The sequence below is a fragment of the Mus pahari genome, chromosome 10 (genome assembly GCF_900095145.1).
Source record: "Mus pahari chromosome 10, PAHARI_EIJ_v1.1, whole genome shotgun sequence".
NCBI lineage: Eukaryota > Metazoa > Chordata > Mammalia > Rodentia > Muridae > Mus > Mus pahari.
Genome location: NC_034599.1, coordinates 9,829,108 through 9,840,503, shown reverse-complemented (window position 1 = coordinate 9,840,503; position 11,396 = coordinate 9,829,108). Strand labels below are relative to the sequence as shown.

The following is an 11,396-nucleotide window of genomic DNA, read 5'->3' as shown; positions in this document are numbered from 1 at the left end:
AACCACCACAGTATCTAAGGGCGAAGGTAATTATGACTTAGGTGGGGGAGGAAATGCTGTGCTTAATAGGTACAAGTGGAAGGGGATTTTAACCTCAAGTTGGGTGCAGAGTGAGTATGAGCTTGTTAGGAAGGTGAAGGGCTTGAGGGTGTGAGGGTAGGTGGGGCAGACTACAGGGAACAGCTAGCCAAGGGAAGAGAAGAACTTCCTGGTGTAGAGGCTCAAGGTCTAGTGCAATGTGTCACATTTGTAGGGTTGCAAGAAACTCAACAGCTCTTAAGGCATGGGGCAAGGTGGGAGTGGTCAGAGAGGAGAGCTGAGAGAGAGGGGTGGACTTCAGCGGTCCTATGATCAGCATGGGGCTGGCTTTATTTGAAGGCACGGGAAGAGTGATTGGAGAGTGAGAGTAGAGTGACAGTCCTCCCATCTGCAACATAGAGTAGGAGGGAAGATGGAATAAAATCCACATTTGGACAGATAAGGGCCTGGTTTATTCAGTGTGGTGGTAGGGTGAAATGTCAGGGTATGGGGACAAGGAAGCTCATCTTTGCAAATAACTTGGCTAGAAACTCAAACCACAGAAGTGTATGTTAATGTCACTGTCTTTGACATCACCGACTGTCTCTCCTTCAGGCCTGAGCCAGAAACTCTGGTCTATGAGGGCTGCCTGGCTGTGAGCAGAGTCTGTGGAAAGGGAGAGCCTCAGGGTGACCAGGCAGACAGCAGGGAAGACTGGGAAGCGTTCCTGAACATTCTTGATGCTGCTAAGGCAGCCTTACCCTGGAATGAGCGATCAGCAAATATCTGAATTTGCTCTAAGCCTTCCCATCCTGTAATTGTTTTTTCCTCTGGAATCTTGGGATAAGGAAATTTTTAATTTTTTAAAGTAAAATTCAAAAGTATAATTTTATCCTAGGAAGGTAAGCATGTGCGCAATCAAAAGCAAAATCAAAACCAGTCTTTTACTATGAGCACAAGGAAGTCAAGTTGATAGTATTATCAACATTAGATGTTTATATCTGGCAGCAGCCCACAGGAGGAGGAGATAAAGCTGAAGCCTACTATGTATGGGGCTGAGGCAGTGGGGCAGAGCTATGTACATAGTGAGAGACCTGGGTGTTAGAGCTGTCCACATTGACTCTCACTGGCCTGACCCTCACCGAGGAGGCTAAGCTGATCTTCAAGCCCCAAGAACTTCGCTGTTTCTGTGCCCCCAACACGAGATTACAAGTCTGTGCCACCTGCCCTTCTTTTCTTTGTAAACTCAGGTTCTGTGCATCAAAGGCAAACAGATCCTCTTGCTCATATCGGGACACACACCCCCTCCCGCCAAGCTTGTCTGGCGGTCACTGTGACCACTAAGCCATCTTCCCAGTCTGGTTCTGCTGCTCATTCCTTCTGGACCACTCCAGGACATCAGTCTCCGCTTGGAAATATGGTAGAGAGATCCAAGCTGTCAGCGATATGTTTTATTTATTTATTTTGTTTGTTTGTTTGTTGAGACAGGGTCTTGATTTGTAGCCCAGGCTGGTCTCAACCCCTGCTCTGGAATTACAAGCCTGAGTCGCCCTTCTCGGTTCCCTAACCTACTGTATACTGTTGTTTCCAAACCTCAGTTTACAGTCCATTAGTGGCTCAGAGAAAACATATAAGTCATTATTTATTTTTAAACTAAATTGATTACTTCATTTTGAGACAGGGTCCTGCCTTTGAGCTCCTGGTCCCTGTGCACACCACCACAGCTAGTTATCTCTTGTACTGGGGTGGGACCCGGGTTTCTTACATCCTAGTCAATCACTCTGCAGACAGCACAGCCCGGCTGTGGTTAACTTGGTATGAGCGTTAGACATGCTGTTTATGGAATCACTGAAAACCCAGTGTTAATCCACTGCGTGACTCCTACAGGATTTTAGGATACAGTGAAGGAAGTTGGCCTGAAAAGATGGTATCTGAACTGACACCCCGAGGAAGGCAGCCCCAAGTTAGACATCCTCTGCTCTTTATTCCACCAGCCTGTCTCAAGTTCCTCCCACATTCTTTTCCCTTCTGGGAAAGTCTAGCATGTTTTTTTGTTTTTTTGTGTTTTTTTTAAAATTAATACTAGGCTCACCAAACAAAGATCCTGCTCTTGCTGGTTATCACTCTACTAATTCAAAGTGCGGATGTGCGGAGGCATGTAAGCAGTGGGATGAATACAGGGTGTTGGCTGTCTTGTTCCCTCTGAGTTTCGGTTTGATGTCTAAAGCTCATACCGAGTAAACCACAGCCGGGCTGTGCTGTCTGCCTAAGAACTTCCTTTAGTATTTATTCGTTTATTTATTTATTTATATTTGAAGCAGGGTCTTACAGAGCCCTGTTTAGCTATGAATTACGGATCCCCCTGCCTCTACCAAAAACCCGGCTTTAACAGGGTTTCTTAACTGGGGTCTGATGCGGAAGGGCAGGCACCATCTCCTCTGCGGACATCTCCCGCCCCTGTGCATCCCGGAGGAACCTGGTGCACGCAAGGTCCGGCTTCTCAGCGCCAGCCCTGGGGACCGTCCCTTGGGCTAAGCCAGTCCAGCACGGAGGGGAAGCTCTGGCACACAGCAGCGCTGCGGCAGGTGTCCGGTCTCCAGGGGCGGGTGCAGCCGCAGAAAGCCGCGGCGGAGCACTGCAGCCATCTTCGGGGTGGAGGCGGAGAAGGGGCGCGGCCTTGGCCCGGAGCCGCCCCGCCGGAGCGGCTCACCGCGGACTTTCCTGCTCTAGCGGCGCCCGGCCGCGCAGAGGCCGCCATGGGCTGTGCGCGCTGGCTGGCGCTGGGCGGCCTCCTGGCCCTGGCAGGGCTGTTGCAGGCCCGGCTGCTGCTCCCGCAGCAAGCGGGCTTCGGCGAATGCGACCGTTTCTTCTACGCGGGGACCCCGCCTGCCGGGCTGGCGACCGAAGCGCACGTGAGGATCTGTCAACGCTTCGCGGGCTCCGAGCGCTTCGCTACTCTGTACAGTCCGGGCCACCGCATCCCCGTGTTCTCCGCGTTTCGCGCTGCGCGCCCCGCGTCCCGCAGTGTCGAGCAGCGCGGGCTGCTGGAGCCGCAGGTAAGCGGGGCTCGGGAGAACCGGGATCTGAGGTTCAGATCTACCCTTCCCCCCAGCGTCTCCCCATCCCCAAACTGCAGCCTGCCTTGCCTGGGTGGGAGTCTCCACTTAAGCCGCAGGGGCGGGAGGTTCCCCGGGGAGATGGCCCTCCCTCCTTTTGGGCTCAGACGTCTGCAGTGTCTGGTTGGTTTCCTGGGTAGTAGAGAACATGGACTGGGAGACAGCCCTTGGTGGCCAAGACCAAGCAGATCCGCGGGAAGCACAAGCTTCCCAGGCCCGCTCACATCCCCTCAGCAACATTGGGGCGGTGGGCAAGTTCACCCCACTTTACAGGAAGCAGCTTTAGGCAAGGAGGGTGAAGGAGCTTGCAGAAGACCACCCAGCTGGTGAGATGAGTGAGCTGGTCTTGAGGCTAGGAAATCACTGCCCTTTCTGCTAGGGGAAAGCTTCTGACAGTGCAAGGACTTTGAGAAGCTCAGGGGGGTAGTACCCACGCAGAAAGGACAAACCAGTTTTTCCTGACTTCCTATCTGTAGATTATCAGACCACTGCAGTCAAGTGACCTTTCACAGTGCTGGGTCTGTCTGGTGGCAGGAATCAAACACCAAGAAAGGCTTCTATGGGCCATGCAGAACCCGCCGGCTGTCTCTCCTCTGCCAGGTCTCCTCAGTAAGACACCCTGTCCTGTCTCTCTTTGACCTCTTTGACACAGTACCCAGCCTTCCAGCCCTGTGTGCCCCACAGCCCTTGGTTCCTGCCGGCCACCAATACAAAGCTCCAGGCTTTCAGGTGTCTCCACCTGAAAGTATGGGTGTACCTCCGTCATATTTCCAGCTACCACTGGCCAGGCAGGTTTCAGGCAGTCTGCACCAATATTGCCTTCTTACATCCTTCTGCGTCCAGCCTCCTGCTGTAGGGACCTTTGAGCTCAGGCCAGTAGAAAGAGTTATTAGCTTGTGCATACAGGGAAGACATGTGCCGACCTAAACTTACTTTCCCTCACTGTACCCCTAGAAGTTCTTTATGTACCCCTGATCTGGGAAGAAAGCAGCAACCCAGTCTATTCTAAGTTCATTAGTGGCGAGAGGGGACAAACATAATGGGGTGAAGGCATGCGAATACTGAATACACCTGGTGACCACCTGCTGCCTCCCCGTGTGTATTCAAATCCTGCTTCCCCAAGACTAGCTGTTGACCTTGTTGACTGGTGCGGGCTCCAAGTTCTCCAGAGACCCATAAGTACTAGCTGCTGTTGCGATGCTCAGAAGACACATAATTTCACCAAGGTAGACCGAGTCCTGTTAGATTTAAACTGTTGGTAAGGTGGTAGTGGGAAGCTGAGGGAGTGGTTGGCAATTGTGCTGAGTGTGGAAGGATTAGCAGGGTTCAGAAAAGAGGAAGAAGAAATCTCAGACTGGTATTGTATGAGATGGGCGTGGCAGATTCTTGGATCATTGCTTGGGAATGCGTGGAGCAGGTAAACTAATACTGGATTATGAGCCCAGGGACTCAAAGGAATCATGGGAGGAAGGAGCAGGTGAAGGAGTCACCCAAGGAGACCCAGGCAGAGCCTTGGACCTGTTAGTAAGAGTCATAAGGAGCAGTGTTTGACAGGGAGGCTGTGGAGACCCTGGGCGGAGTAAGGGGTCCGGTGGAGAGCTAAAGGGAATAGTTCCTAAGGGCAGCTGGAGCTGTGAAATGTCCTGACTTCCAAATAGTACTGGAGGCCTGGGCTGTGGCTCAGAGGGACGAGTGTTTGCCCAGCATGCACTTAGCCGTGTGTGTGTGTGTGTGTGTGTGTGTGTGTGTGTGTGTGTATGTATAAATATATATATTTACCCCCAATACTGTCACCCATATAGTTCCAGCACTCAGATCAGATTGTCAAGGTTATCCTCAGGCTGCATAGTGAGTTCTAGGCCAGCCTGGGCTACATGAGACTGTCTTAGAACAGGCAAGTTGAGCACGCCATGCCCTTGGAGAAGTGCCAAGGCTGAGAACTAAGGCTTCTTTTCTCTGCATCATGTTGGGCTCCACAGTACCCTACCTTGAAGTCAGCCAGGGGATCCAAAGAACACTGAAGGGGAGGGGAGGGGAGGGGAAGGGGGAGGGCAAGGGAGGGGAGGGGAGGGGGAGACAGAAATGCAGGTGGTCTCTGGAGCTGTTCCTACTTGTGTTTCAACACCAGCCTCTGAGCTGATGCCTAACTGTAAGTCCTGCTCAGGGCTCTCGGTGCTTCTAGATGCTTCCAAGAAGTTTCTGTTGCCAATCTGTTTGTGCCCACATCACCTTATGAGGTCAGCATGATCAAGAGGTCCAGGAGGCAGACAGTGCTTTAGGCAGGATGGCACCCGGGCCAGCTGGGCAGCTCTCCGGCAGCCTGCAGCTTTCCCTGAAGGCGGCTTCTGAATGGCAGGTGCAGAACCGTGTTTGAAACCTTTAAGGTGTTGAATAGCAACACCTTGGGGACAAAGTTCAAGCAGAAGGCCGAGCGCTTTGATTTACAAGAGCGTTTGGGTGTTGGGAACCCTAGTTCCTGGCCAGACTCTATCCGTCTTGTCACCACGCCCCACGGGAATGTGGCAAGGCTGGCGTTACCTGTGGTCTGCAGGAATGCCGTTCTTACACAGTTCCCATGAACCCCGACCTTTCACCTTCTCCCATTCCATCCTTACATCTTTGCTGGAATGACTTCTCCCCAAAGAACTCCCCAACAGAATAGATCCTCCCCCTAAGTTAGGACCGCACTCCTAGGTTCTCCTCTGCTAATCTCCATCTCCTAATCTCCACAGAGTCTCGCCATGTAGCCCAGGCTGTCCTCAAGTTCCTATCCTCCTGCCTCTACCTCTAGTATGGGGATGGTGAGCCACCATGGCTGATTTCTTCTCCTCTTCCCTCTCCTTCTGAGACAGGGTTTTTTTCTGCATAGCCCTGACTGTCCTGGAACTCTGTGTAGACCAGACAGGTCTCAAACTAAGGGATCATCCTGTCTCAGTCTCTTGAATGCTGAGATGCCGCCATGCCCAGCTTTGATTTCTTCATTTTTGTATTTACTGCAATGTTTTGTAATTGCTCCGTCTGTCTGTCTGTCTGTCTGTCTCTCTGTCTGTCTGTCTCTCTGTCTCTCTGTCTGTCTCCCCTGCTTGAGCCCTAGAATTCTGGCTGAGGAGGTTGGACATTAGGTTACTCATTCTCGCATACATAGAGCTTACTTAGCACATAGAAAGAACTTAACCGGTGATGGATCTAATAACCCTGAGCTTGGTGGGTCACTCAAGCTCAGTGGTCAGTGTGGCTCTGCTTAGATGGTTTTGGTGGTGTGCTTGTCTGGCTCAGGAACTTGTCCTGATTGCTGGCAAGGAGCCCTGCTGTCAACACATATATATGGGTAGAGCCCAGAACCTTTCTCTGTGGCCTCCCATCCAGCACCATCTCTGGGCCTTGAACCTGAGCAATGGTTTGGTTCCCATCTGTGCTCACAGGCCCCAGGGTCCCCAGCCCTACAGTCTACTGATAGAAAGCTTTGAAGGACAATGGAGAGGGAAACAGAGAAAACCCCAAGGTTTGCTGGAGAGCAGCAGTTGGGAAAAACCTCCTTGTGTTTGCACCCAAGATTACAGAATCTGAGAGCAGTGTTAGATTTTAGGAACAAGGTCAACACCTTGATGACAGATAAAAATTTTTTCATATCTGATACTAGTGTTTTCAAAAGAATACTTGTGCCCAAATCCAAAATGAAAGACCCTGTCTTATAAGCAAACACTGAAGGGGACTGGCCTCACCATCAGTGACAGATGGCAGTGCACACTATTGATCTTAAGAAGATACACAAAGATAGATTTGTCACTGTCTCCTCATCATTGACATGAAGGAATTGGCTCATATCTAATTGGAGTCTGGATCATACAGCTTGTATCTGAACACAGGACCCATTCCATGTCATCGGTGCTCTTCTTTTATACCTAGGGATTCTCCTATCTCTTTCACACGAGAATCTTAATATCTACTCTTCCTCTTTTCCACGGTCACAAACAAGTCAGAACATGCATGCAGATGTGGAAATGCTGTTCAACCTCCGCTGCCTCTGCAGTGATGGGACGTTTCTGGAGGGCCGTGGAAGGCTGGATTTCATATCTTTGCAAATGCACATGAAGTCGTCTCATTTAGAACCTCAAGTACTCTGTCTGCGGTTTCTGACAGTTGCTTCCCGCCTACACACCTAGAAACAGTTGACCACGAAATTTAATGTAGTGTAGTTTCAGCCCCCTCTTCATCGTATCAGAGATCGGATTGTAGAGGCCGACACACGTTTAAGTCTCTGTGTAGAAGACGTGGGCCTTACTTCTTGATAAAAGGCTTGGTTCAGATTCCTGGCTTGCCGTGTGCAAGATGTGGGACCTGTGACTGCCACCCTTGTTTTTCCTATTTGTTTATTAGAGGCAATAGAGTCACCCACCCCCTGTAGTGTAGGGTTTCCTGGTGGCAATACACAAGCCTGTGTAGTAAGCATGCAGTGTAGCACTGGAACTGTAGAAACTTATAGTAAGCATTAATGTATGTACTTTGTCAAGGCCTAATGGGTTCTGGGTAACCGCAAATACGCACTCACTGGACTAGGTGGGTGCTTTTTGCATTCCCACAAAGACATATGAATAATCTCAAATACTGTATATCCTACATCATGCCAGTGCTCAGTGTGTACATGGGGAGAGTCTGAAGGAGTGAGAAATTGCATGGATGTGGGCATGGATGGATGTGCGCATGGATGGGTGCATGGGTGCATGCCTGGGTGGAATACAGTGATAGAAACCTGCAACACAGACAGGCACCAGGGATACCTCCACCCTCTCTGGTGCTGAGCAACCAAGAAGTGTCATGTCACAAACAAACAATGAGCAAGAGCATTTAAGAACCTGGGTGAGGCTGGACATACAGGACTTGGGGACGGCTCCCGGAAAAATCACCTGCCACTTCCTCAGAGAGCAGAACCCTTTCCTACATTGGATCATTTGTGAGAATTAATCTACAGGCCATTCTTAGGATCAGAATAAGGGTTTGCGTGCCCTCTGTAACCTAGTGGTAACTCTCCATGCTTGATCCTTTTCTTGAAAAGGTCTTTACCATCAAATGTTTCTTTTTAATGATGTAATAACTCTTGACCCCAATGACCCATGTTTTATAGTTTAAGAAACTCATGTTCAGCGTGGCTAATTATGTTATCCGAGGTCACTCAGCCTAGGCTGCCCCGTTCTGGTGCTGAGTGATCGAACCTTTTAGCTCCATTTCTTCTCTGTCATGCCACTGCCATAAACCACCAGTTGAACTGACAAGATGGCTCAGCAGCTAAGGGCACTTGCTGCCAAGCCTGAGGACCTAAGTTCAATCCTTGGAACGTGCAGAGTGGGAAGAGAGAACTGATCCCACTGACTTGGCCTGTGACCTTTACCCATGCCACCCCCGCCCCATGCCACCCCTGCCCCATGCCACCCCCACCTCAAATATTTGTTTTTTTTTTTTGTTTTTTTTAAAGTGAAAGAATGGGTGTGGAGTTGAGTGGGAAGGATCAGGGAAAAGTGTAATTAGCATATATAGTATTAGGGGTTTTTTTTCACTTAAAATATTTTCAAATTTTCTTCAGAATTCAAGCTGTCTGATTATATCTGCTGCTTTATGGACTTGAACCAGTTTGGGTTTGGTTGTTTGTTTGGGTTTTTGTTTATTTGTTTGTTTGTTAGCTTCTGGCTTTACCACAAACAAGTGGCTCTCAAATCACTGCTTCAGATTGCTGATGGCTGTTTTTGGCTCACAGTGATTGGATGGAGCTTTTTATGAGACAGGAACGTTTTAATATCTGGGCTTCTCACTGAGGCAGTACAGCTCTTGCCTCTGGGGAGTTTTCCTCTCAGTAAGAGGCACCAGCATCCAGGGAAACTGGAATTTTCCCCATTTGAGATGTATTTCCTCTTCACTATGCTCCTTCCTTTTCATTCCACAAAACTTGGCATGGGTCACAGCAGTGATTCTCTCGCGCTGTGTCTGTTCATCGAACGGGAAGAGAAATGTGGGCTTGGGGTGCTTGCCTGTAATCCTAGCTGTCAGGAGGCCTAGGCGGGAGCACCAGCGTTGTACAAGGTCATCAAGGTCATCCCGAGCTACATAGCAAGCTTGTGACCATCTTGGGCTACATGAGATCCTGTCTGAAGAAAAAAAAGAAAGAAAAGGACGGAGTGATGGGCAGAGAAAACTGACCCTTACGCTGAGTGGGTGTCGCTGGGCAACTCTGCCCTCATGCTGAGCTTTTACTGACGCTACACCATGATGCGACAGAGTGTAGCGTACACTAAAGGAATCATTCCGAAGGCATTATTTAAACATATAAATTAAATATTATGTTTGGGTTAACTTATACATTAATTTCAGATTGTTCTGAGCTGAGACTGCCCGACTGTTACCAGAGTCACACAACATTTTCACCAAGCCCCTTTATTCAAGAGTTCATTGAGCATCTGCTATGCATCATTGCTGACATTAGATCAGTGACCCAAACAGACTGCATTACCTGCTGTCTGGGGCCATTATCTGATAAAGGATACAGACGTAAGTAACATGAGTAAGTTAAAAAGTTAACATACCAGTAGTTTTAAATGTTGAGGAGAAAAATAAATTAACATAAGATATCAGGAAAAGGTGAAGCGTGAAGGGGTTTTCTTGTAAAGATGTCATTGAGAATGTAACTTTGGTAAGGGAGAGAGGAAGCTATTTGAGTAGATATCTAAGGCAAGAACATTCCAGACAAAAGTCTTTGTAAGTGCAAAGGCTGTCTGGTGTGTGATCCTTGCATGAGGAAGAACCCAGAGGGCAGCTTGGCTGTGGGAAGCTTAGCAGGAGATGAGTTCTGGAGGTGGGGAGGGTGCTACATCACTCAGGCACTGTGGGCTGCTGCGAGGAGTGGGCTTTTCCACCACGTGAAATGGACAGTCCTTATGCATGGCTCGGAGCAGAGGCTGACACTGCGATTCAACTCATATTTACTAGAATGGTTTCAGTGTTGCTGTAACAGTCTTAAGGGACTAAGAGTAGAAATGGAGACTAGTTAGGACTGTCTGTCTTTCAGCAAGACTTGCTAAGTCAGAATCTGGAGGGCTGTGACACAACAGTGTGGTTCGCAATGTGTTTTGAAGAAAGGACTAGGGATCTTGGAGTAGGAGGATGGGTGGAGTTGTGGATGATGCGTGGGATTCCTGTGACTGAGAGAACCGTCCTGGAAGAGCCAGTTCGAGAGCATATCAAGAGCTGGTTTCGCCTGAAAGGGCAAAGACACTATTGTGGCTACTAGAGGTGGGGGACATGGGATGGGCTGCCATTTGATGAGTACAGTTTAGTGACACTGGATGGATTTTTCCTAGAAGTCTGTACAGAGTGAACCTACAGTTGGTGGTGCTGTTCATCACATAGAAAGAGCAGTTAATAGTCGTTCTTTGTTTCATGGCTGCTCTGCTGAAAGCCATAAGGAATGAAGAGCTTACTTGGTTTACAATTCCAGGTTACAATCTATCATTGCAGGGAAGTCAAGGTGCCACCCAGTTTGCTTTCTCTACTCTCATGCATACTGAGATCCACTGTCACCCACAATGGTTGTGTCTTTCTACCTTAACCTAATTAAACCCCCCCCACACACACACACTCGCAGACAATTCTCAGAGGCCCATGTTTCGAGTAATTCTAATTATTTCAAGTTTATAATTAATACTAACTGTAGCTAGTCTTTCCTACTTTGTACATTCTTCCTTCTTCTAGCCTTCTCCATCCTTTAACCCCCTAACAGTAGATAAGAGAGAAAAAGGGAAGAGAAGAGATCCTTAAATAAAGTCTGGGGTCAGGAAAGAGGTGGCATTATTGTTAGACTACTTCCTGCTGATCAGGGCACTGAGTTCCTTGGGGCAAGTTTGATCTTTGCTGGCAGGATATCTAATTTCTTCTTGTTTCTTCTTTGCACACAACTACTTAAACGCAACCAACAGCAACCAACAACCCACCACCTCTTGGGGCTCTAGCATTTATATACCCTCTGAAAAGCCCCCAGAATTCCAAACATCACACACTCTCGGAACTATCTGCAGCTGGCAAAATCGTACCCCTGCTAGGACACAAGGCAAATCATAGTCAGCTACTGTGGACAGTCGGAAGCAGCCCCACACCCCACACCTGGGATTAAGTGAAAACATATTCTTATAATGTGTCTGTGTTTATCAAAGAAACAAATCTCAGCCGGGCATGGTGGTGCACACCTTTAGTCCCAGCACTCAGGAGGCAGAGGCAGGT

At 48.9% G+C, this 11,396-nt stretch overlaps 1 protein-coding gene across 1 annotated transcript in view; it reads left to right on the top strand.

Moving 5' to 3' along the window:
* Positions 1-2,430: 2,430 nt before the first annotated feature.
* Positions 2,431-11,396, top strand: part of Endod1 (endonuclease domain containing 1) — a 26,654-nt gene continuing 17,688 nt past the window's right edge. Inside the window, exon 1 of the mRNA XM_021207306.2 lies at positions 2,431-3,074. Coding sequence (XP_021062965.1) covers positions 2,775-3,074 — 300 coding nt within the window. The 5' untranslated portion in view covers positions 2,431-2,774. The remainder of the gene's footprint in view (positions 3,075-11,396) is intronic.